The 24,228-nt window shown below is 43.8% G+C and overlaps 1 protein-coding gene across 1 annotated transcript; it reads right to left on the reverse strand.

The window, feature by feature from the left end:
• Nucleotides 1-5,395: 5,395 nt before the first annotated feature.
• Nucleotides 5,396-23,355, reverse strand: IL15RA (interleukin 15 receptor subunit alpha; the record flags this gene model as incomplete). The annotated part of the gene is made up of 6 exons (XM_075727723.1): nt 5,396-5,439; nt 6,345-6,392; nt 8,870-9,106; nt 9,415-9,537; nt 9,754-9,939; nt 23,286-23,355. Coding segments are annotated over 6 exons (708 nt in total), but the record flags the coding sequence as incomplete, so codon positions are not given.
• Nucleotides 23,356-24,228: the final 873 nt, after the last annotated feature.

Genomic DNA, 24,228 nt, shown 5'->3' on the forward strand with positions numbered 1-24,228 from the left:
AAATTGGAGGAGAGAGAAACCATTGGTTTTAAGCAGAGCGAGCTGGAAAACAGGGCTACTTGTGCACAGGAAATTTTGTCATTTCAAAATGTGGTTTCGGTCTGAATCAGAACAAAACCCCAAGAGTTTCCAAATTCCCCTTGAAATGGAAATTCTGAGAATTTTGGTCTGGAAACGCTGAAGCAGGGTGTTTCTGATACCCACCTCCCGCCCCAGACCTGCTGAACGAAATCAACTTTCTCGTCAGCTTGCAGCAGTGCCGCCACCAACTTCCCTGAGGAGGTGGGAGGTTTCCTGGGGACACCTATGGTGACATCTCCCTGGGAGCCTCAGCAACGATTGCTGGGCTCTGAGCATTGATCTGGGAGCCCTCATCCCTGCTCGACTTCTTGGGCGTTGCATAGCTGGGTCCCGGTGGTACATCAGGGGGTTGAACGGGCTGCGTTAGGAAGATGGAGGAAGGTGGAGGCTGTTGGCAGGGTAGAAGAACCGGTTTTGTTTCTTGCAAAAGGCCCAAACCATTTATGCAGCAGCACTTTGCCCTGCAGCCATGGACTGCACCCTCCTCCCACATGGACCTCCTCACACTTGGGATGGCACCTCTGGAGTCTCTTGACAGAAAGAGTCATATTTGGTATGGGTATGAATGCCACAGCTTTAAAAATGAAATCTAGTTAAGGAATATCTTCCCCGAATTTCTTCTGCAGAAAGACTGGAGGAGAAAACAATTAGAGAATTAGAGACCTGGAAATGACTGGTGGAGCTCGTGCTTGCTGGAGTCCTGAAGTCTTTGCTCACATGTCTTTATACTCTGCAGGCAAGCACATATTTGCCCTGCCATGCTGTTATTCCTATAGAAAAAGGAAAAACAAACCTAGAAAATGTGTAGGTAGCTGCAGTGTTAAGGCTGTGACTGAGGCAGGTCTGTACTGTTTCACTGCCTCCTTGCACTCCTTCTCAACCTTGCCTTATATCGACTGCCTAAATTGTCTAAGACACGGGCCATTTTTGGCCACCGAACAGTACTTATGCATAAGATCCCCACCTATTATTGGTTTTTATTTGTCATTGCAACCAAAAAACATGCTTAAATTTAAACTTAAGAAATTATTTTGTCGTAGGGTGGCAGGAAATGTTTTTATCAGGTTTCTTCAGCAATGCATTTACAGAGGTGAGTGACAGATTCTGCAAGTCTTCATGACTTCTAGGGCTGGGATCCAGCCCACTTATCGGGACATCTTATAGCAGGTGTTTACACGTGGGGGTAATTCTGCAGGCTGGGCACAAACAAATCGTACTGCTTGGCTTCCAGCTATCAGTGCAGAGCAGGACAGGCCTCCCATAGGTCCTGTGATGTAGTTTCCTGTGCTATGTAGATGTGTCTGACACCTCTGGGTGTCTCAGATCATGGCAGATACCTATCTTCAGGCAACCAGATCAATCTGTAGGTATTTCCATGCAAGCTGCTGTCTGAGCTCCCAGTAGAGTCAATGGAGATCGAGTTGATGTGGCCCGTGGGGTCTGGAAAACTATTCAGCCTGGGTGGACACCTGCATTTGATAGCTGAGTCTCTCTAGACAGCTCTTTTCTCCACTGTGGTGGGACCAGCTCACATGGAGACACCTATATGAAGGCACATGTGATGACGCTTTGCAATGGGCAGGCTGATTCTTACACTGCAGACTTCTGGAAAAATACATTTTCTCACACTTGGGTTCCTGGCCATGGCACAGGAATATGTGTATTTCCACCCCTTGGAGAAGGTGAGGGTTAAGGGAGCTCCACTGCCCTTAGATTGTAAAAATCTATCAATTGCTCCCATTATCTATGTTGAACACATCATTGCCAGAGATCCTCTTGCCCAAATATTTTTAGTTTCCTCCTGCATTTTAAAGGTTAGCTGTGATAGTGTGCATGTGATGTGAGTGTTAGCACGTCTTTAGAATAAACCTTCCTGTGACACGTTCTTGAGTTTGTCATACCTTTTGTTAAAATGAGAGGGTAATGGAAAATAAATCATGTATTTTTCAAAGTTTAGATCAATAGCAAGAAGAACAAGCTGTCATTCAAACATCCACAATGATTTATTGTTATAGTTTATTAGTTGTTCCATGCTGAGAAAATCAAACTCTGCAAAATAAAAGTATCAACCACCACATTTCATGTAAAACAAGTGAGAGCAGCCATGGAGAAAGCACAACAGTGACGGTGCCCCTTTGGCCACAGCCTTTTCCAGTGGTGGCATTTTGCTCCCAGGCAGGGCCCTGCTGCTTTCTACTTGCTCTCTGTGTGTTGTATTGAAGGCTCAAGCCTCAAACACACATTTTCCCTGAGGGCCAACAAGCCCCACCGAGAGGTAAAATACAGCTCAACTGAGAGTTACAGCTTCATAATAAAGTACATATACAGCTCCCGTGCTGGAGGTGACCCGGGTTCAGACTTTTTATGTAGACATTAACAGCTAGGAAAATTAAACCCCATAACAGTTGTCCAGTCTGTAACCCACTATTGCTTTCAGGTCCCTTACCAGCAGTGTGTCTCCCTTAATTTCAAAGAAACAAAGACAGAATGCGAAGAGAGAGCCCCTGAGCCAACCTGGCTAGGGAAAGGAGGAAAAATCACTGGAGCAGTAAGAGACATATGAATCTGCTCTTGTTATCTGCATAAAAATGTGCATGCTAGGAGTAGATGAAATATTAGCCTTCTCCAGTGAAATACCTTGAGCAGGACAAGCCATGCCAGCCTAACCACAGTGCTTAACGGAGGTACGTTAGCAATAAGTAACGTGCATCGACTGAATGAAGCAGAAGAGCTTAGCACCACTGCTTGCAGCCTTCCGAGAAGCTGACAGGTGTGAAAACCTATCATATATTGTGTAAATACAGCTTGTTCTTTGCTCCCATACAAAATAACAGCATGTAATAGACCATCACACATCCATCTTTATAAAGTTATCTAGTACAAATAAGTCCTCTTCCAACCGGAATAAAAAAAGCCATGGGAAGTATAAATATCAAGGCTATGGAGTGAGAATAACTCAACAGGAATACCAAACAGTAAAACAATGACACATACACTCCATCACAAAATAGAAAACTACGCTAAGATCTCATGCTTCCTGAATTATAAGGACGGGATTCATCCCATTTTGCTTTTGTCATATGCCATGTAAGCATCTGTAGCTAATCTGGTCAATGTGGGCATCGTTTAGAGTCAATGCAGAGAAACAGGCACCTTTAGACGATGAGTCATTTGGCCTGTATATATACCTCTCTATATATCTGTGTGTGTATATAGATGGGGCATAAATAAATAAATATGCACATACATATATTTATAGGCAATAGGGTGAGATGAACTGCTCTCTAAAGGGACTTGTTCCTCCCCATTGCCTGCCTCAGACACAGATGCTTGCATTTTGTCAGATGATCCCCGTCCTACCAGGCTGAGTGTGGCTAAAAAGAGGCAGAAGACTATTCAAACTTCACGAATTCCCAATAATATAAGTACATGTCAAGTATTGTGTATGCTTGAGTCTGTCCTCAGATGCCTTTGTGCTAGGTTCTTTGGTGCTCTGCAGCTACAAAAGGAGCTGTCAAATTAATCAACTGCCACAATCTGCAGCATCCTTTTCTGAGCTGGAGGAATAATGTAGTAACTGTTGTGGAAGGGGCTAGTCCAGAATAATTGGGAAGAGTGGGACAATGATGAATGCATGTGTATACTGAGCCATGAGGCAGTCCGGTAAGGTTTTCAGCTACATGCAGAGGGTAAATGGGTTTAATTTCCTCTTCCAAGAGGAACAGTGTGAGGAGGAGAAGAGTGTGACTGTGTTTGACCCATCTGGGTAGGGAAGGGACTGGGGACATCAGGTGTCCAGCATCTCTTTTTGTGGGGAAGGTGGTGTGTGGGCTGTAATGACGGTGTCATCATCTAACATGCTTGGGCGAGCGGTCCATATGTACGCCTGGTCGCTTGGAAGAGGCTGCAGTTATATTAGCAATACATCTGCTATATGGTAGTAGGAGGAGAAGTGTTCCTGGGAAGCAGTTTCAGGCAGGGCTCTTTCCCCGTCTGCCAATGATGGGGTGCACTCCTTCCACCTGTACTCGTAGGTTGAAACTCACTCTGTCCCCATAAGAATTAAATCGTAATATTTGCTGCCTCCTTCACATGTTAGATTTGAGTGTCCAGGCTTCCTCCTCTTTTGCCACTGCTGGTCTTGGAGTTGCTGGTACTATCTGGTGTCTTCTGTGGCAAGACATCGATTTAATGAGTTTGGATCCGAACACCGCAATTCCCTGAGAAGTCTTCTCTACAGTAGGAAAAAAAGACCATACTACAGCTGGGAAGAGGCAGGTTTTCTATGGCTTCTTCTATATTTACTATGAGAAACCACGTAATACTTTTTGCAGAAGACACCACTTAGTATCTCAGTTACTATTTCATGTGGTATTGGCTATTTCATCACTTTTTCCACCACAGGGCCAGTGAAATGTACATCATTCTTGCCAATTTTTCACCTATCATATCCTCATAAATCCCACAATGGCCCAGGTAATCTGTATCATGGTTGACCATCTTCACTAAAACATGTTTTAAAGCTTTGTCTACACTTTCTATGGCTTTATCCTATTGTGAACTGGCAAAAAAGCACTGCTGATGTAGTTTCACAAGGTCCTCCTTGTCAAGAAAAATCCCCATTCAGCAGAGAACCAGAGCCCACCAGTAATTAGTAAGGAACATGAAGAGAAATGGGGATGAGGATTAGCAAAGAGAGGAGAAAAGGAGAACTCCCAAGTGTCAAATAGGGACATCTGGGATTAACTAGGCTGGGGAGCCTGTGAACAGGAACAGCCTTTGTGCATCTCAGTGTAGTAATAGAAACAGCGAGGAGGCCAGACTAAAATAAGTCTGAAGTACAAAGTTGTCATGACATGACTGAGAAATCAGGGGGATGAAGGAAGAAGAATTACGTGGTCGTGGTGGCAGATGCTCCACCAGACTTTCCACAGGTTAGCCAGAGAGAAAAAGACTGATTGCATAATCTATCTGAAACCAACATATTTACATAATTAACCTTCATTTCCCCACGGGATTCATTTTCCACCTATTATTTGAACTGCCATTCTCAGTTCCACAATGGCTGGGACAAAGCGTGCTTTTTGATTTCAAAAGCTGATTCCTCCTTTTCTTGTGCCAGTATTTAACAGCTGAACCAGACAACCCAAAATCCAGGGTCATTTATTTAATACCAAAGAAGGTATTCAGAAAACTAAGCAGTGCAATAGTGAGATGGCTGACCTGGTTGGTAGCTCTTCCACTGCTAGGGATTTTTTTTTTATTTCATGTTTTCCTGGTTCCGTCCCACTTACCGTATTCTCTGCTTGGTGAGTCACACAAAGACAGCAGGAACGATAAGTAGAACAAAAAAGATAGCTGTTAAAACAGAAAATCATCACAGTTAGTACCTGGTTTTATCTGTAATTATTGCAATTACTCCAACTGGGAGAAACAGGCAAGACCTGGGATAGGGGCTCATCTTGCCTCTATGCCCAGAGGCAACAGTTCTTCCATATTGCCCCACTGCTTTGCTCCCTGGGGCAAACAGGACCCAGCCAGAGAGGACCTCGGCAGCTAGCGAGCAACCATGGCCAAATAGCCAGGGACTACTGGCATAGTTTGCAATACTTCTCCTTCTCTTCCTTTATCTCACTCCATTATTCCTCCTTATTATAATGTGTGCTACAGTTGTCAGCAGACTGCAGCTGGAATCAAGAGCCCTTGTACAAAGTCTTGAGCACATGCACAGTAAAAGGCAATTTCTATTTTAGCAGCTAATTGTTGAATGGAAGATGAGGAAGGGGGAGAAGAAAATCTCTTTAGACTGATCTAAATGCACCAGTTTAGCTGTGAGAAAATATTTTATTTGCCCATCCTTTTTTTACTCCTTTGAAAATGTGGAAGAAAGACATCATTTAAATATTTACATTTTTCCTGTTTTTTCCAGTTGAAGTTATTCATTGAATTCACAGAAAGTCTCAGAGAAAGAAACTGAAAATTGCTTCACTTAAAAACTAGACTTTTGGTTGATCTATTTTCTTTTACATCCCTTATCAGTCTTTGAAAACCTCTCTATAAAAAGCTGAAGTGCTTAAACAGTCTCTATTTACACTTTCTTTACTGACTTCTCACCCAATACACGGACATAGATGTGTCTTGCAGTATATTTATTAGCTCTTATAACAGAGAGGGATCTCTTCAGTAGAACAGCAAATTGAAAGGCAAAGTAACTGCTCTGGGGGATGGGGTGAGGTCTGAGCCCAGTTAACAAAATGGCATACCTGTCACTGGCAGTATCACAGATGAGGAAAAGGATGGGTGAGTCGAACCTACAAAGAGAGAGAAATTCTTGACTTTTTGATCCATTTGCTCTTCTGCTGATGAGCATCAAAGCAGTGATGAGGACAGAGTCAGGCTAGGTCTGACGGCTATCCCTCCGCACAGCAGACATTAATCGCCACGTTTGTTTCTTGGCCATCAATAGATGTTTCCAGCCTGGTTATCAACATATGTGCTGATCTGATACCTGGTAACGGTGGGCATGAAGTGAACTGTATCTTTCAGGCAATGGGATCCAGCTAAGGTCTTTATTTCATATGAGACTGGGAAGGATGGCTTTCAAGGTGCCAAGCTAGGATTTGGAAACATGGCCTCAAACAGGACCTCTTTTTCCCCAGAAATTTAACTGAAAACTTCCCTGGTGCAAGAAGTTAATTTAATTTCTCCCTTATCCTGAAAAGGAAGCTCTGAACTTGAGCCACTATGAGATATGGGCAGGCTTTTAACAAGAGGTCCTGTAAGAGTGGTGTCTTGATAAATCTCTTTGTGCTAAATGCTGGGGCAAGAACTGAAAAAGGGGAGGATATTCCTTACCCAGACCCACTGAAGACATCACATCATAAAAAAGAGAAAGGCAACACTTTGGGGGGAATAAATATTTGGTGCACTAATTACAAAGACCTGACCTTGCTCAGGTTTGAGTGTACTTTTGCAGGAAATTGGAATTATTGTTCTGTTGAATTAAAGGCCAAGATGGCCTATTTCATCATCCAGTCTCAAGTTTTTCATAATCCACATTTTAAAATTTCAAATATTTGTAATCTCTGACTATTCAATAGGTCATATCATTTTCTAGGACTCGTATGTTGACGGGTTATTTTCATCACAGGAAGACATTCCTTCATCCTGATGGTACCAAGTGAAATTATCAATGGCAAAAAAATGACTGCCCTGAAAGAGGTGGAAAGACCAAACGACAAATTGTGACTGCTGTACCTGGAACACTCTGAACTGGGTACCACAGGGAAACAGACAGATCGATGAAGAAGGGAAGAAAGTCCTGGGTTAATGCTGAAATAGTGTGTCCTGTGAGTAAGGTGATTCGTCCTTACAGTCAGAGCATCAACGAGAGGCAACGATGGCAAAGTGTCACCTGAGAGGTTGCTCTGCAGGCAAAAGGGCCTGCCCAAACCATCCTGCTCTACCACATGGCCTGGTATGGGTCACAAGGGACGGCATTCGTCTCACCTACCGCTACATAGATGTGGCCTCTGAGATAGTCATCTGGCTCTGCTATAGTCACTGGGGAGAAACAAACCTTTAAAGGGTGCAATCTCACACTAAAGTAGGCTTGTGAAATAGGACATCATCAACACCTTTTCCCCTCTGGCAGTTATAAAGGCAGTCCAGCTCAGATGTGGGCGTCTATGAAGTAGACGTCTACAGTTTTGCAAGATGAATTTCCCCTTAAAGGCCCAATCGCTGGTGAAAACCATTTTTTTCCACTCTCTGTTGGTAGGAAAAGTCCTCTTGTGTTGACCTTGCATTGGCTCCCACCTCTATAAAATTCAACCTATGGCACTCCCCTACCTCAGAGGAGGTTGGGAAGGTAATGAAAGCCTGAGGACCGTGGAGGTGGTGGACATCTAGGTTCTTCTACCTACAATAGCTCTGCCTGCCACCCAGCGAGGGCCCAAGACCTTCAGTGCTATCACAGATGCTTGGGAAAGGGGCTCTCTTTTCTCTCTGCATATTGAACTCATTCGTTGTAGAGTTAGGAGAGATGCCATCAGAAAAAGTAGGTAATTTGGGTGGCATAGAGGCTATGAAGGTCCTTTTTTTTTGGCATTAACCCATCTAAGGGCATAAAAGCAAGAAACAGAGATTTTGCAGCCTCACTTGAGAGCCCTGCTGGCTCCCTGAGCAGTAAAACCCAAGCTGCCAGACCACAGTTGTGCACGTCCTGCTGAATCTGGGTCCATAAGGACTACAGTGCAATACTGGTGGGCTTTTTGCTGTCTCTTTGTTCAAAACAGCATCCTGGCTGTTAAATTAAGAACCAAGCCACATCATTCATTTTTAGCTATAGACTAGCTAAACTCTGGATCCTGAAACCCTGAGTAATCATAAGGGATGCTTAGATATACCTTTTGGAGTACCTTACTGTGAAGTGACAACAGATGACTTATAGCTGCCAGGAGGAAGGAGAAAAGAGAAAGGCTTATTCTACTATCTTCTTCCCAGTATATGACAGTGTGGCTCTATCTGCTCACAAATTCCTGCAATTTTGCAGTTAGTATGAAAGGACACCCAAGACAAAGTAGGATGTGGCTGTGTCCTCCCCAGAGATATCATCTCCATCAGTCAGAGATGGCATCTCCATCAGTGTCAGAGCCCTGAGGTCGCTGATCTCTCCATCCCAAACCCCAAGCAGGTTGTTCCCTAGGATTGATTTGCTGAGCTGGGGGGTCTGGACCCTGCATGAACAGGTCATGACACCAATGTGACGCCAAAGCAGCCATCTTACCTGACTCAATAGTCAGTGGCAACCAGTTGTCACTGTAGCTGCTGTCATTGGTGCATCGCATGTCAAGGTGGGTCCAGATGATTTTGCCATTCACCTTCTCACACCTGCGGGTGCCAGAGATGGGGTGTCGCTTATCGTAACTGCTCTGACATTTGAAATGTAATACTTGTCCCAAGTAATACTGTCCGTTCAGGCTTAAAGAGGCGTGTTGAATAGTCTTGGGAGGACCACAAAAATCTGTGGGATCACAAGGCAGCACACAGTTAAAGCAGGTGGATTTTACCTACTGCTTTTGTTCTTGAAACAACATGATTTGCATTCTTACAAAGTATAGACAAGCAGCATATACCAAGACTTCCTAATTCTTTGTTAGGATATAAAGTACTCATTCGCTTACACCGTATCACTTGTTCAGCCAAGATATTATAGCGATTGTTTCTTTCTGTCTGTCTGTCAAAATAATTAAAAATTACTCATCATTCTTACACTGCTTCCATGGAAATCAGTGGGAGAAGTGTTACAATAATGAATGGGCTCTTACTTACCTTTCTGGTAAAACTCTGAAAGGTTTTCTCGCTTCTGGGGTGCAGGGCTCTGTGTTTTTCTTTCTGGCTTCTGTGTAAAATCTAACTCTATCGTGGGAGCCGTTGACAACAAAATTTTCTTATCTGTGGGAGAAGTTATATCTGCTGAATTACAGCAGGACGAGAGTAAAGCCAGAGCACCCAAACTTTTAGAGGCAGGATAGAATTGTTGCAAGTTCTAATTTGCAAAGATAAGCACAAAAGATCATTTGTTAGAGCAATGGCCAAATGTGTCTTATATTGACTAACTCATTGGAAAAACACCTCTACAAGTGTAGAAAAAGGATGGTAATCACTTACCAATGCATTCAAATTCCTTGTAGTCCCAAAAAGCAACCTGTTCTATAATCTTACACCGAATTCCTGTGTACTGGCCACTTCTTCTCGCATAGCCACTGTCACATTCATAATACAGTTTGGTCCCCAGTACATATGTTTCAGCAGTAACATCAGCAAATTCGGTCCTTGGAAGAGGTGGGCATCTTTCTGCAAACAGAAAGCCTGAGAATCAGGACAGCCTGTTCATCTACTTTATTCACTGAGGACTTCACACATTTTTCTGTCTTATCAATACCAGACCATGCCCAGAACTCAGTGAAGTAAGCCTAATTCTGCTCCCAGCCACAGGGTTAAAATCACAGCTCAGGGACAAAAGTGGATGTCACAAAGGGAACATGAGGGTGGCAAAGCTTGTTTCTTTGATTATCTCTAAGCCAAGGAGAGGCTCTGAGTGTCTGGCAAAACTATTAGTTATTTTAAGTGAACATTTTTTATTTTAATTTTAGAACAATCCTGCCTTCCAAAGCCGCCTTCACATTGGAGTTAGTTGTTGACATTGATTTTATAAGTATAGATTTGTTCAGGATTCAGAAAAATCCCTTGGGAGTGTCTCCACCAAGTGATGTGAAGCCTGCATTTGTCTACACTTTTTTAGTTAGGAGGAGCTGATTCGACTCTCTTGTGTTTCTTCTACAGGAGAAAGGATGCTGGAGCAAGGATGTTCTGCAGAAGCTGGGGGTGGTGGTGGGAGGCATCAGGCCTATCTGCCTCCTCCTGCCTCTGCTGCCTGAAGCAGGCGGTTGAGCCCTTTCTTTCTGCACCCCGCAGATGGGCAACATGAAATGCTACCACCATTTTCTTAATGAAGCTGTACACAATCATATCATAGAGCTTCTGCCTGCATCAGTGAGGCATAATAAGCAAAACTAAGTCATTAAAAGTTGCAATCATCTATAAGCAAACATTGGAAAGGGGAGTAGACTCTCAGTTCTGTCTGAGCACATCATCGAGCAACTAACTGTGAAATAAGTTTGCAAACCTAAATATAACTTGTCCCAAAACAAGGGCATGAAGTGCTGCGTCATCAGCAAATCACATCTAAATATACTTCTCAATCAGTTGGAATGAATTAAGTTAGATCATTTCAGTGCACTTGAAAAGCCCACTGAAACTGAGCTGGAGACCCAGAACTTGATAAAGGCACTACTTAATGATTATTTAAGGCCTAAAGGCTGAGAAATTCAAACAGAAACTGGGCTGGTTGCGTCAGGGCTGGCATTTGGGATCTTTGGGTGCATGTGGCCCTTTACGCTTATGCATAATAGTAACAGTGATTATGAGTACAATTTCTTAGCCATTGTGTCTTCACATTTTCTGCAGCCATAATCACAAAATCATAGAATCAAAGAATGGTTTGGGTTGGAAGGGACCTTAAAGATCATCTCGTTCCAACCCCCCAGCCATGGGCAAGGACACCTTCCACCAGACCAGGTTGCTCAAAGCCCCGTCCAACCTGGCCTTGAACGCTTCCAGGGATGGGGCATCCACAACTCCTCTGGGCAACCTGTTCCGGTGCCTCACCACCCTCATAGTGAAGAATTTCTTTCTTATATCTAATCTCAATCTACCATCTTTCAGTTTAAAGCCATTACCCCTTGTCCTATCACTACATGCACTTGTAAAAAGTCCCTCTCCAGCTTTCCTGTAGGCCCCCTTCAGGTACTGGAAGGCTGCTATAAGGTCTCCCCAGAGCCTTCTCTTCTCCAGGTGGAACAACCCCGACTTAGCCTGTCTTCACAGGAGAGGTGCTCCAGCCCTCTAATCATCTTCATGGCCCTCCTCTGGACTCGCTCCAACAAGTCCATGTCCTTCTTAGGCTGGGGCCTCCAGAGCTGAATGCAGTACTCCAGGTGGGGTCTCACAAGAGTGGAGTAGAGGGGCAGAATCATCTCCCTCAACCTGCTGGTTATGCTTCTTTGGAGGCAGCCCAGGATACAGTTGGTTTTCTTGGCTGCAAGCTCACATTGCCGAGTCATATTGAGCTTCTCATCAACCAACACCCCCAAGTCCTTCTCCTCAGGGGCGCTCTCAATCCACTCTCCGCTGAGCCTGTATTTGTGCTTAGGATTGCCCTGACCCAGGTGCAGGACCTTGCACTTAGCTTTGTTGAACTTCAGGATGTTCGCATGGGCCCACCTCTCAAGCCTGTCAAGGTCCCTCTGGATGGCATCCCTTCCCTCCAGCATGTCAGCTGCACCACACAGCTTGGTGTCGTTGGCAAACTTGCTGAGGGTGCACTCAATCCCACTGTCCATGTTGCTGACAAAGATATTAAACAGTGCCGGTCCCCATACTGACCCCTGAGGAACGCCACTCACCACCTGTCTCCACTTGAACATTGAGCCATTGACCGCAAGTCTTTGAGCGCAACCATCCAGCCAATTCCTTATGCACAGAGTGGTACATCTGTCAAGTCTGTGTCTCTCTGATTTAAAGACAAGGATGTCATGCAGGACAGTGTCAATGTTTTGCATAATTAATGCAGCCTTAGCAATCAGCAAGAATGACTGTGAAAGTGCCTTGAATCCTTGATAGTTGTTCATAATTTGGTGTCTGTCCTTGACTCCCAAAGTGCCGCCTTCTTGAAACAAAGCCATGCTTTGCTGACAGCAAACGAATCAGCGACTCCCAGACCCAGTCCTGCAATGCCCTTTTCTTTCAGAGCTACCCATTGTTTTCTCGCTTTGGTACTTTCTGCCTTTTTTACTTTTCATTATCTTGCCACTTAGTAAAAGACACAAAGTTTGAAGAAGGCAACAATGAAAAGTATTGTGAGCAGCTAAACAGCTAAGCTGTGTAAGGGATATTTTAATTTCCTTGTATCTTTGTGTTATCAAAAGATTTGCCTTGTAAACTACATCAGACTGTGGCTTAAAGAGAAGCGACTGTACCCGAAATAGTTAACCACATGGTTTACCACAGACTGTCAGGGTGATTAAAATTAAAGAGTTATCAGATTAGCAGCAAGTTGAGATCACGTACTCTCACTTTCCCTGAAAGCTAAAAGCATGTTTCCCTCAAGACTTCAAAAGCCTCTTTGAAGAAGACTGCAGATCTGAATCTCAGCACGAGGCACTCAAACCTACAACTCTTTAGTCTCTTCTTAAGAAAACCCACAGTATTTATCCTACTCATCATAAAGGGCAACCATTGTTTTAATTGATGATCAAATGAAGTTAGGGTTCTTCTGAACTTGCACGCATTAGATAAGGATTGTGCAGAAATGGTGCACACAGGTGACAGTGAGCAACACCCATCAGGCTGGCACTCTTGGATCAACTCATCCACATTGCAGCTGGATCACAGAATCCTAGAATCATAGAATGCTTTGGGTTGGAAGGGACCTTTAGAGGTCATCTAGCCAACCCCCCTGCAGTGAACAGGGACAGCTTTAACCAGATCAGGGTGCTCAGAGCTCCATCCAACCTGACCTTGTATGTTTCTAGGGATGGGGCCTCCACTACCTCTCTGGGCAACCTGTTCCAGTGTTTCACCACCCTCATTGTAAAAAATTTCTTCCTTATATCCAATCTAAATCTACCCTCCTTTAGTTTAAAACCATTACTCCTTGTCCTGTCACAATAGGTCTTGCTAAAAAGATTGTCCCCACTTGGGTCACAACAACCCTATGCAACGCTACAGGCTTGGGGAAGAGTGGCTGGAAAGCTGCCTGGCCGAAAAGGGCCCTGGGGGTGTTGGTAGACAGCCGGCTGAACATGAGCCAGCAGTGTGCCCAGGTGGCCAAGAAGGCCAACAGCATCCTGGCTTGTGTCAGGAATAGTGTGGCCAGCAGGAGCAGGGAGGTGATTGTCCCCCTGTACTCAGCACTGGGGAGGCCATACCTGGAATACTGTGTCCAGTTTTGGGCTCCTCACTACAAGAAAGACATCGAGGTGCTGGAGCGTGTCCAGAGAAGGGCAATGAAGCTGGTGAAGGGTCTGGAGCACAGGGCTGATGAGGAGCATCTGAGGGAACTGGGGTTGTTTAGCCTGGAGAAAAGGAGGCTGAGGGGAGACCTTATCGCTCTCTACAGCTACCTGAAAGGAGGTTGTAGTGAGGTGGGTGTTGGTCTCTTCTCCCAAGTAACAAGTGATAGGACAAGAGGAAACAGCCTCAAGTTGTACCAGGGGAGGTTTAGGTTGGATATTAGGAAAAATTTCTTTACTGAAAGAGTGGTCAAGTACTGGAACAGGCTGCCCAGAGAGGTGGTGGAGTCACCATCCGTGGAGGTGTTCAAAAAACATGTAAACGTGGCACTTTGGGACATGGTTTAGTGGGCATGGTGGTGTTGGGTTGATGGTTGGACTGATGATCTTGGAGATCCTTTCCAACCTTAATGATTCCTCGTTTCTACTGTCATTAAAAAATAATCTAGCCACCAAGCCAGGAAACATGAAATTATTACTCTACCCTTAACTGGTTTAGTAGTGGACTTGGTAGTGTTAGGTTACTGGTTGGACTGGATGATCTTAAAGGTCTTTTCCAACCTAAACGATTCTATGATTCTATGATCTTTCCTATAGGCCCCCTTTAAGTACTGAAAGGCCACAATAAGGTCTCCTCACAGCCTTCTCTTCTCCAGGCTGAACAATCCCAACTCTCTCAGCCTGGCCTCATAGGAGAGGTGCTCCATCCCTCTGACCATTTTTGTGGCTCTCTTCTGGACCCACTCCAACAGGTCCGTGTCCTTCTTGTGCTGAGGGCCCCAGCGCTGGACGCAGGGCTCCAGGTGAGGTCTTACCAGAGCAGAGTAGAGCAGTAGAATCACCTCCCTCGACCTGCTGGCCACGCTTCTTCTGATGCAGCCCAGGATACAGTTGGCTTTCTGGGCTGCAAGGGCACATTGTTGGCTCATGTCCAGCTTTTCATCCACCAGTACCCCCAAGTCCTTCTCCGCAGGGCTGCTCTCAATCCCTTCATCCCCCAGCCTGTATTGATATTGGGGGTTGCCCCGTCCCAGGTGCAGGACCTTGCACTTGGCCTTGTTGAACCTCATGAGGTTCACACAGGCCCACCTCTCCAGTTTGTCCAGGTCCCTCTGGATGACATCTCATCCTCCTGGTGTGTCAACCGCACCACTCAGCTTGGTGTCATCTGCAAACTTGCTGAGGGTGCACTCGATCCCACTGTGTATGTCATTGATGAAGATATTAAACAGCACTGGTCCCAGTGCAGACCCCTGAGGGACTCCACTTGTCACCGGTCTGCATTTGGACATTGAGCCATTGACCACGACCCTCTGGATGTGACCATCCAGCCAATTCCTCATCCACCAAATAGTCCACCCATCCAATCCATATCTCCCCAATTTCTAGAGAAGGATGTTGTGGGGGACTGTGTCAAAGGCTTTACAGAAATCCAAGTAGATGACATCTGTTGCTTTTCCCTTGTCCACTGATGCAGTCACTCCTTCCTAGAAAGCCACTAGTTTAGTCAGGCAGGACTTGCCCTTCGTGAAGCCATCTCATGCAACACTCCTAGGATCCAGCCTTTTCATTTCATCCACATCACTCAAATTCTTGTCTTCTCACATCTAAACCACTGCAGTATTTACTTCTTTGGCCTTTGCAACCATATTCCTGTCTGATTCAGAAAGCACTTGGAAAGATGAATTTCGTAGGTCTCATTGTGACCTTCTGTTTGCTTCCCTCTGTTGACTTCTAACTGCTTCACTGTCATGTCAAATATTTCGCTCCCATTTTCAAGAACCTTCTCCTTATCGACCATCATGACCTTTCAAAACATTGGCTTCTCTTCCCATGTTAGACCTTCTCACCAACATGTTTGATATCAAAGTCATCAGCTTTGGGGTTTATTGTTGTACCAGTACTCACACTGGGAGGAGCCATGCACAAATATGGACATTTCAAGACATCCATTGCCATTATTCCTCTTCATTGTTTCTAAGTACCTTATATAGCTTCACAGGTGCTTTTCTTTAAGTGGTCTTTTACCTATCTTTCAAGAACAGGTAGGCATCCAACATGCTGATCAGTATTACTTCTGTACTTTCTTGCCTTACACTGGGATCCTAAATTTCCTCTGTTTGTCAGCTATTTGTACCATGTCTAATGACTCCTAGCTATCAGCCAGGACTCCAGGCATTGTGGCAGTAGATGTGATAATAACTCATGATAAAATGACTACACACTCAGTGAAGTCTCTCTGAGAATGGAAGCTATAGTTTGGCCATCAAACCCGGAAGAGCTCCCAGTGCTTTGACATTTAGCAGCATCATAGGTTCAGGCTGATTGCTGTATTTAAACTCCCATCATGGAAGAATAAGTATCCCGCAAAGTTGCAGAGGCCATAGGTGGTGGCATATAGGTCTGCAAGGGTCTTTCATGGCACTGGACCCCTCACGATAGTGTGGGAAGATTGTGCAGAGAGGAAGCAGACTTGGTGAGGTCTGGATCATATTGCCTACACAGAATGACCTCTGGAGTGAATCATCCCTAGAACTTCATTCAGACTTTGTGCCCAAGGAAACTGCATGGTTTGCCCCTAAAAAATCAACATCCCTGCTGTGTGGGTGATGAAAGAGCCAAGGGATGGGAAGAAGCCAGGAAACTAGGGAATGGCAGTGTAGATTTACTGCTTGATTAATTTATCACTTTTTACATTTTTAGGGGAGATTAACTTTGCTTTTTTTTGCTGTTTTGCATCTGGTTGGGAATTAGTCTGTCAATTCATTTGAGTTGGTGTGACAGGAAAATATAAATCTTATAAAAGGCCAGCACACCTAGGCGTAACCTGCCTTGTAGCCTCTGATGGCCCACTTTTGCACAGCCCAGCTCTCCTCTGGATACTGCATCCCTCCACAGCTACTCCAGGGCTACATTTCTGCTAGTATTGGTTTAAAAGACGGCCCTCACATCACCTTCAAATCTCCTCTTGGGGTTTTGTTTGCCTCTTCCTTTTCCCTTCCCACATCCTCCAATTATACATCCCCTTGACGTGGTGCTGTGAGTCCCTATTTCCTTCTCTTTCAGTCCCGATGTCCTCTGCCCTCCCTTTCACAAGCTACATCAGCCCCCACCTACCATTCTCATTTCCTACACTCCAAAAGTGCCCTGTGACTCCATTTCTTTGCACTTAGAGGTACTAACATGATGTATTGAAACAGGGCAAACAGAAAGGCTGCCGTAATTACATTCATGGGATTTAGCACTGCTATCAGTTGCAGAATTTCTAGAATCTGCAGCTCTCCTAAGGCAGCTGGGAATCCGCATTTCTCCCCATATTAGTGGATTTTTGGTGCCTACAGCATTTCTGGAATTTTTGGAACTGGTTTCAGATATTACCATATAGTGGATGGAGACGTGCCCTTGGAATTAGCAGGAGACTAGTGATTTCAAATGATAGACATCTGTGAACCTTAAAAATTAAAAGTAGCTATTGCTTCTTCTGGTGTGCTCCCAAAATTAAGTTTGATAAGTTTTCTGAGACCTGCAGGCCAGTCCTTGTCATCTGAGCCACAAGATAGGTGGGATTCCTGCTATTTCTCCTTAAGTAACGGTGCCTGATGCCATTTGAGGTGTCTTAGGGCATCTGGGACCTCCTCATAAGCTGTCAGATATCACATACAAGTTATTGGAGGCTGATGCCAGGCAGAATACCCTGCCATGCCGTCTTTTGTGAGTTCATTGCCATGTGCTAAATAAAGCTTAACTGCCTTTGGTTACCCTCAGCATCTAGCATCATTGTTTAGGCTTAGTGGAAAGAAGCCCACTAGCTAAATCACCATCAGTTCTTTCAGTGTTTGGGTTTCTTCCCTGAGGCTTCCTGTTCAAATACGTTACTGACCCAACACAAAACTGCTCATGGTAGGTGTGCTGGCAGTATTAGGATTTATGAAGCTCTCCTGCCTATTTCTCTTCCATGTCTGAGTTGGAAGAGCAGTGTTAGACAAGGCATCAGAACACACCTTTTGTCCAGAAGTGAATGGGGAATATTTATACCAGGTATTTTTAGTATTAGATAAACACAGTCAGTGAGTCATGCCACAATAACCTAAACTCAGAATTTCCTCTATCATGTGGTTGTGTGTCACCAGTGCTGACATTATTCTGATGTCAAGTTAAAACGGCAAGGTGCAAAAATAGGAGAATTTTCCCCTAAATACAAAGGCAGTAAGACGGGATCCGTAGGAAACTGGCTGTTCTGAAGATCTGGGTAGAAGCAGTGGAAGAAACCAGGCACTTCACACTTGCCCCGTTCAGAGATGAAGAGAGCCTCCCCCCAGAGATACCAAGAAATCAAACCATGCCAAAATGAAGACATTTCTCCAGATGTGCCTGAAAAGCTAATTCAGCCCTGGGTGTTCATGTGCTGTCTGAAACTATGTGCTCTCTAAATAGAGCATGTCTCTTGAAGATGAAACTGATACGGGTGAAGAGAAGGAACTGATACCGGCAGCCGGACTGAAATGGTAATGAACTTTTTCTAACTTCAAAACTTATTCCCAAAGGGTCCATTAACAAGCTAGCTACAGCTCTGCCTGCTTCTTTCCACTCTGATTAATGTCATTTATTGTCTATGTGAATTTGTAAGCTGGCAATAGATCCCAGCTGTGGGGCTGGGATGCAGACCTGAAGTTTATGGTAATTTGCCTTTGAGATTTTGATTAGCTATACTGTAGATTACACAGACATTATCTTACAAAGTCATGTGAGTAGTAAAGAGTCTGCAATTTAAGTGACAGAAATACAATGCAGATGCTATCACCAGGAGCAAGATTTAATGCAAACAACGATGGAGACCAGCCTTATGGGGCAGGAGATGGGTTTTAATATTCCTAGCAGTGGAGAAGAGGCATATCCTATTCTAAGGACTAGGCAGCTCAATGTCTGCTGAGTTTGCTGTACTAGAAGATGTCTCTGTTGGAAAGACAGTGTAAAACAAACTGGAATATGAACCGGTAGGAGCTGTCCATTGATTCTTTGTAGGACCATAGAAAATTAGGTCTCAAGAGAGATGCACTTCTCTTATCTCTTGGCTTAATCATGCTAACCAGCTGTTTGCCATTAAACTAGGCAGTGGAATCTAATGCAAAAAAAAATTCCATATACAGCAAGGCTACAGTTGGTTTGACAGTGGACTAAGCTTTCTCATGCTAAGCATAATTTAGCCTTAGGAACCTGCCTTCTTAGCTCCTTCTGTAAGAAGCGGAGCTGGGTAGACCTCTCTAGAGGACAGCAGACACCTCATGCAAGGTCTCCAAACCAATGCTTAAAGGTGCTTCTCTCTTTTAATCGGATACAGTGGTGGAAGAACGCTCTTACATGCTCACATTGATAATTAGGGTGGTGTAGTTAAGGCATTAATACAATTTTAAAGCTCACTTTGCTGTGAGTTCCCAGCAAAGCAGCCTGCAGACATTGTTGTGTCTTCTGCTGACCCAGATGTTTCTTGACTGAGTATCTGTCTCCCCTCTTCCTAAACACAATTATCCCCCTTCATGACCAACTCACTCCTGTTTTAAGGTATGGACTGAGTGCCCCCCAGCTGACAAAAAGCAGACATTTCAATTCCCTGTCGAGTCACTAGAAAGACACTTAGAGGACATGACTCATTGCACCCTTATCTGCAATCTGGTAGATGAATTGTGCCCTGAAAGTGCTGCTTTCTCTCCCCTAGCTATGAAGGGGGTTCACATGTCCAGCTCAATGGAGATGATGGTTGCACATGGCTGAAGTTAGGCGAGATGAATCTCACGCCTGCCCTGGCAGGGAGGCTGGGCTGGGGACTTGGGCTGAAAATGTGGAATTCGAAGAGGGAGCATTAGGAAAGAGGGAGAGTGTTTCCTAGGGCAGGGAGAGGGAGGAAAGCTAGTGCAAGCACAGTGCACTGTGTAGAAAATGTATGAAGTGGAGAATGGGGAACAACTGTTTTTCTTATTCTGTTGTTTCTGGGTGTTTATAACCTTCTTGGTTCTGTGGTAAAGCCACAGAGCTCAAACTCTTTAAAGGCAACCACTGCAGATGCTATGGTAGCAAAACACAGTATCTAGTTTTGAGAATATCGTATGTGAAAGCCTTGCTTTGGTGTGTGGCATTTGGGTTTTGAATAGGTTTGGCGACATTTTTGCTTAAATCTTCAGTATTCAGTGACTTCAGTAACACCCGCCTCTTCGGTATTTTCATCTAAAGGCAAAAACACATTACTGAGAAAGAAAATTGGCTTTTTAAACACCAGTAGAAATTCAGATCCTTTTCTCTGGCTGAAACTTTCTCAGCCTTGCCTTTCGTTGGGTTGGAAGGGAAGTAGAGAATATCCTCCCTGAAAATAATTGAACTGGATGACAACCATGTGTCCCAGTCTTGGGTAACAATGAAAAAAGGTCTGGTGGGACTCTTTTGATTTCAAATGTGGCTTTAGGACTCATCTCATTTGACTTGTGGCCTTAGCATGGAAGTGGTCATTGAGCTTTTCACTGGAGCTCTCAAGAGTTGTACGGAAATTATTTGTTAGTGTTGATGATTTTTCTGACCTTGTAATGCATGAAACATTTTTCCAAATAAGAGGGCTGTATATTCTTTATCTGGGGGTTTGCACTTTACAAATGGAAAACATAAAGAAAAAGCAGCAGACGACAGAGCGCCGCTACCATGGCAAGGCTGAGGAACAGGGAGTCAAGTGAAGAAAGTCATGGAAGGATTCTGGGAATGTGAGTTTTGGAGAAGCATTGGAGGAGATGGAGTAAGGATTCAGAAAGCCACATTGTTCCAAGACACAGGACCAGGGTCAGGAGATGGAAACCATGGGTAGAAAACATCCAAAAGCTGTGCTTCAAAGATACAATTAATGCAACAGGAAAAACAGGAGAGACAAAGCTGAACATCAAAGAATAAAGCAGGGAGACCAAAATGGCAACACTCTGAAGGAAATAGGAAAATCAAAGGTAGTGGCTTTCTAGCAGTAGCTACAGAGTGGATTTTTTGCTGTGATAAAAGGGAAGGACATAACATCTCATCTCTGATGAGGTGGGGAGAAGATTTCTCCATCTGAAGGCAGAAGCAGATACTGCAGGATCTCTGTCCCTAACATCTGCTTTTCCTCAGAAGGATCACAGATTTTTTAACAATTTTTTTAACAATTTTTTTTTGATTGTAGCTGTATGTTGGGCACTTTGCTGCTGGGGGCCACTGTAGCCGGAAGGTTTATAAAGGTATTTGCTCTCTGGTTGACCTTACAAGAAACACTTGTATGTGTTTGACAACTTTAATTTATTCTGCATTGCATTTCAAATCCATGGGAGCGAGCACTAATATGCAAGTATAATGGGAAAGAAATTCCTCTCATTTAAATGACTGAGATCTGGTACCCATCTTGTGTGAATGAAATTCAGTTGAATGAAATTCTTTCTTTTGTGAGTTTTAATCCTTTCCAGGTTTAACTTGCAAATGTATTCAGTGTATTCCTGTAAGATGAATAGCAAGATGGAAAGGTCTTAGGAGCACGAACCAGCTTTTATCTTGTATTTGACCCTCACTAGCATACTTCAAGCCTCATCCATGCCTGCAGCTTCTAGGCACTGCTGCTGTGCAGAGTAAATGAGATAAATGTGATGCTCTTCACAAGAAAATCAGTGTTTCTCTTATCCTTTTTAGCACTAAAGTGTAGCTTATTTTTTACTAAATTAATGATCATCCCATGCCTTAGTTTCCCCACATATATATCAAAGGACATTGCCCTCTCAAAGCACTATCAGATCTATCAGTGAAACTGTTCTGTAAAACAAAGGGGGGTTTATTTTCTTTTTCCCCTAATGATATTTATTCTTGACAGTGCATTTTTCCAGAAACTCTCTTGCAAACAACCTCTATGGCAGGATCTATTTTCAAAACTGAACTCGCAGTGCTGAGACGAGCTGAAAAAACAAAGGCAAAATAATATGAATAGTACTGCATGTATTGAGACATAGATGTTTTTTGACCAGTTTGACCTAGCCTCTTTCCTTTTTCTTTGCTTATGCCTGCTCCCAGGTCTCCTTGTTGATCCCCCTAAGGAATTAAAAACAATAGGTCTCACAGCCACAATACTTCAGGCATCTGTACAATAAAAACCCCTAAATTGGTAAAAGGTGGTGTTTCTACCTTAGGGTATTATTTGCAGGGAGATATTAAAAATATATATATAAATATTATGTTTAAACATTGGGAGAGACATTGAAAATAAATACAGGAAGCTGAGGAAAGAAGAGCTTAGTGGTACAGCGAAGAATGCAATGCTATGCATTTATTCATTCATCAAAGAACTAAATCACATCAAATTGCATAAAATGCAACTGTTCTAACACCCCTCAATTTTTTCCAAAAACCAGAAAGATTTCTGATAAACGAGACTTGGCAGCAAGAAATCTCACAATGTGTCCCAGGCACAGTAATACAGAAAGTGCGATATAGAGGACCTGACTCATCCCAGAAGCAGATCCTATTTACATATCTCTGGCTGAACCTCTCGCAGCAATGCTCTTGCACGCAGCACTTAAACGCTTGCCGTGGGCAGTGGCGCTTCAGTTGGCAATGAAAATGCTCCGTGAAGAAAAAGGTACAGCATTTACTGGCAAAATACTTCAATGAGAATAAAATCACCCTGGGGGTTAAATGTTTGTGAAGGTACATCCGGTATTACTGAGTTAGGGTGTAAGCAATACAGTCTTCCCTTGAGATGCCCTGCGCCTAAGTAAAATTCACAGCCCTGCTAGAAATGATCCATTAGCAGTTACAGTACCACTGCATCTGAGACCCTGCCTTAGGCTCTATCTGCTCATACCTCTCAACCTGGACATCATTAGCAGATACAGAAGGAAGTCTCACATTTATGGAGCACTGAGAATGTACGATTATTTTTTTCCCCTCTGAACAAAGCAGTTTAAATTCAAATACGCTGATATACCACCAGACCATTTCTCAATGCACATACTTGTCACAATAAATAAGCAGTATAACAATTTATAAATGTGTAAAATTATGCTGAATGAATTAGCTGCCTCCGTTCACAGTTTATAGGCACTGCTGGTTGGGAGGTGTGGCTGAAAGAATACTCGGTATCTATAGTACCCATAACAAATTTGGATGGCACTTCTTAACCAATAGCCTTGCTATCAATTTTACCTACAGAGGTACTGACATTTCAGTGTCTATTTTTATATATCCTAAAGTTACATGCAAAATGGAAAAAAAAACAAATTCAAAGAGCTACCTAAGGTGTACAAGGCTGCTTTGATCTGCCCACTGTGCCAGCGATGGGTTGGAGGATACATACATTACTCAGACAAAAAATATCCTGTAGTTCTCTGGATTGTCTGCAGTTGATGGTTTGTGGGCACAAACCCCATTTCTCTCATTTCCTTAGAATAATAAATTCCTTAAGCTTTTAACATCTTTTCTTACCTGAAAGGAGTCAGGATGTTGCGAACATCCTCCAGCAGCCACCACAAAAAAGCAAATCATATTTTCCCTCCCCAAAAGGCAGAAATAGTCTTTTACCTGGCTTGTTCCGCTTGATGGATCCAAACAAGAGCCACATCAAAAGGTACTTGAGCTCCATGGGACTTGTTCAAATCTCTTCTCCACAACACTGAGGACAGTGAAGTTTCTCAGAAGCGATGAGCTGGTGCCGACCAAGCCAATGAGCCTTCTACTGCCTGGTTAGACTGCTGGGGAGCATCACCCTGTGTGCGCAGCAAGGACTTTGCACTTTGGTCAGCAGATTGTTGTTTGGCTGGCTGGCTCCGCAAGAGAGAGTAAAGGCTGCTCTCTCTTCAGGTATTAGTAGCTTTTATCCAGGAAATCAAACTTAAATGATCAGTGTGGCGGAGCGTGCCGTCGTGTGTAGGAAGTGGTTTGACACATCAGAGCTGTTCCACTACAGCTGAGATCCGTACAAGGGGGCAAGATTTTAAACAGGTTTGTGCAGCCACTTGAGCCCAAATCTGTGGCTGGACAGGCATTGGAGAGGGACCATTGCTGTAGAATAGTGGTCTGGTGTATGACAATAGACCTCAGATGCCTTCTGTGGGCTCTACCTACAAAAAGGTCCCATGGGGTAATGTTTTGGCTTTTTGGAAGTCTTAATCTGCTGATGATAAAGCCACACTCCATTTGGTTTTTGATATATGCGTGTTTGCAGTTTCTCTGAGTGACAGCTGAGCTTCTGAAGGGTGGACAGTTTGATCAAAAAAAATCTATGAGGATGAGGCTGGCAGGTTTGGAAAGGGTTTCTTTTGTTCCTAAATTGTCTGGGCTTGCCATGCTTCAGTGAAGTTGGTTCTTCCAAATGTCAGTGGGAAACTGGAAATGATCAAGGAAGTATCACGCTTTATGTAGTTTTTCTACAGCCATTTCCACAGGATTTATTATCTGTTAGTACCTACAGAATTAGTTGGGACAGACTATGGAAAAACAGGTTTAAATTATCTGTGATAATTTA

This window comes from Pelecanus crispus, chromosome 1, assembly GCF_030463565.1.
Source record: "Pelecanus crispus isolate bPelCri1 chromosome 1, bPelCri1.pri, whole genome shotgun sequence".
Classification (NCBI taxonomy): domain Eukaryota; kingdom Metazoa; phylum Chordata; class Aves; order Pelecaniformes; family Pelecanidae; genus Pelecanus; species Pelecanus crispus.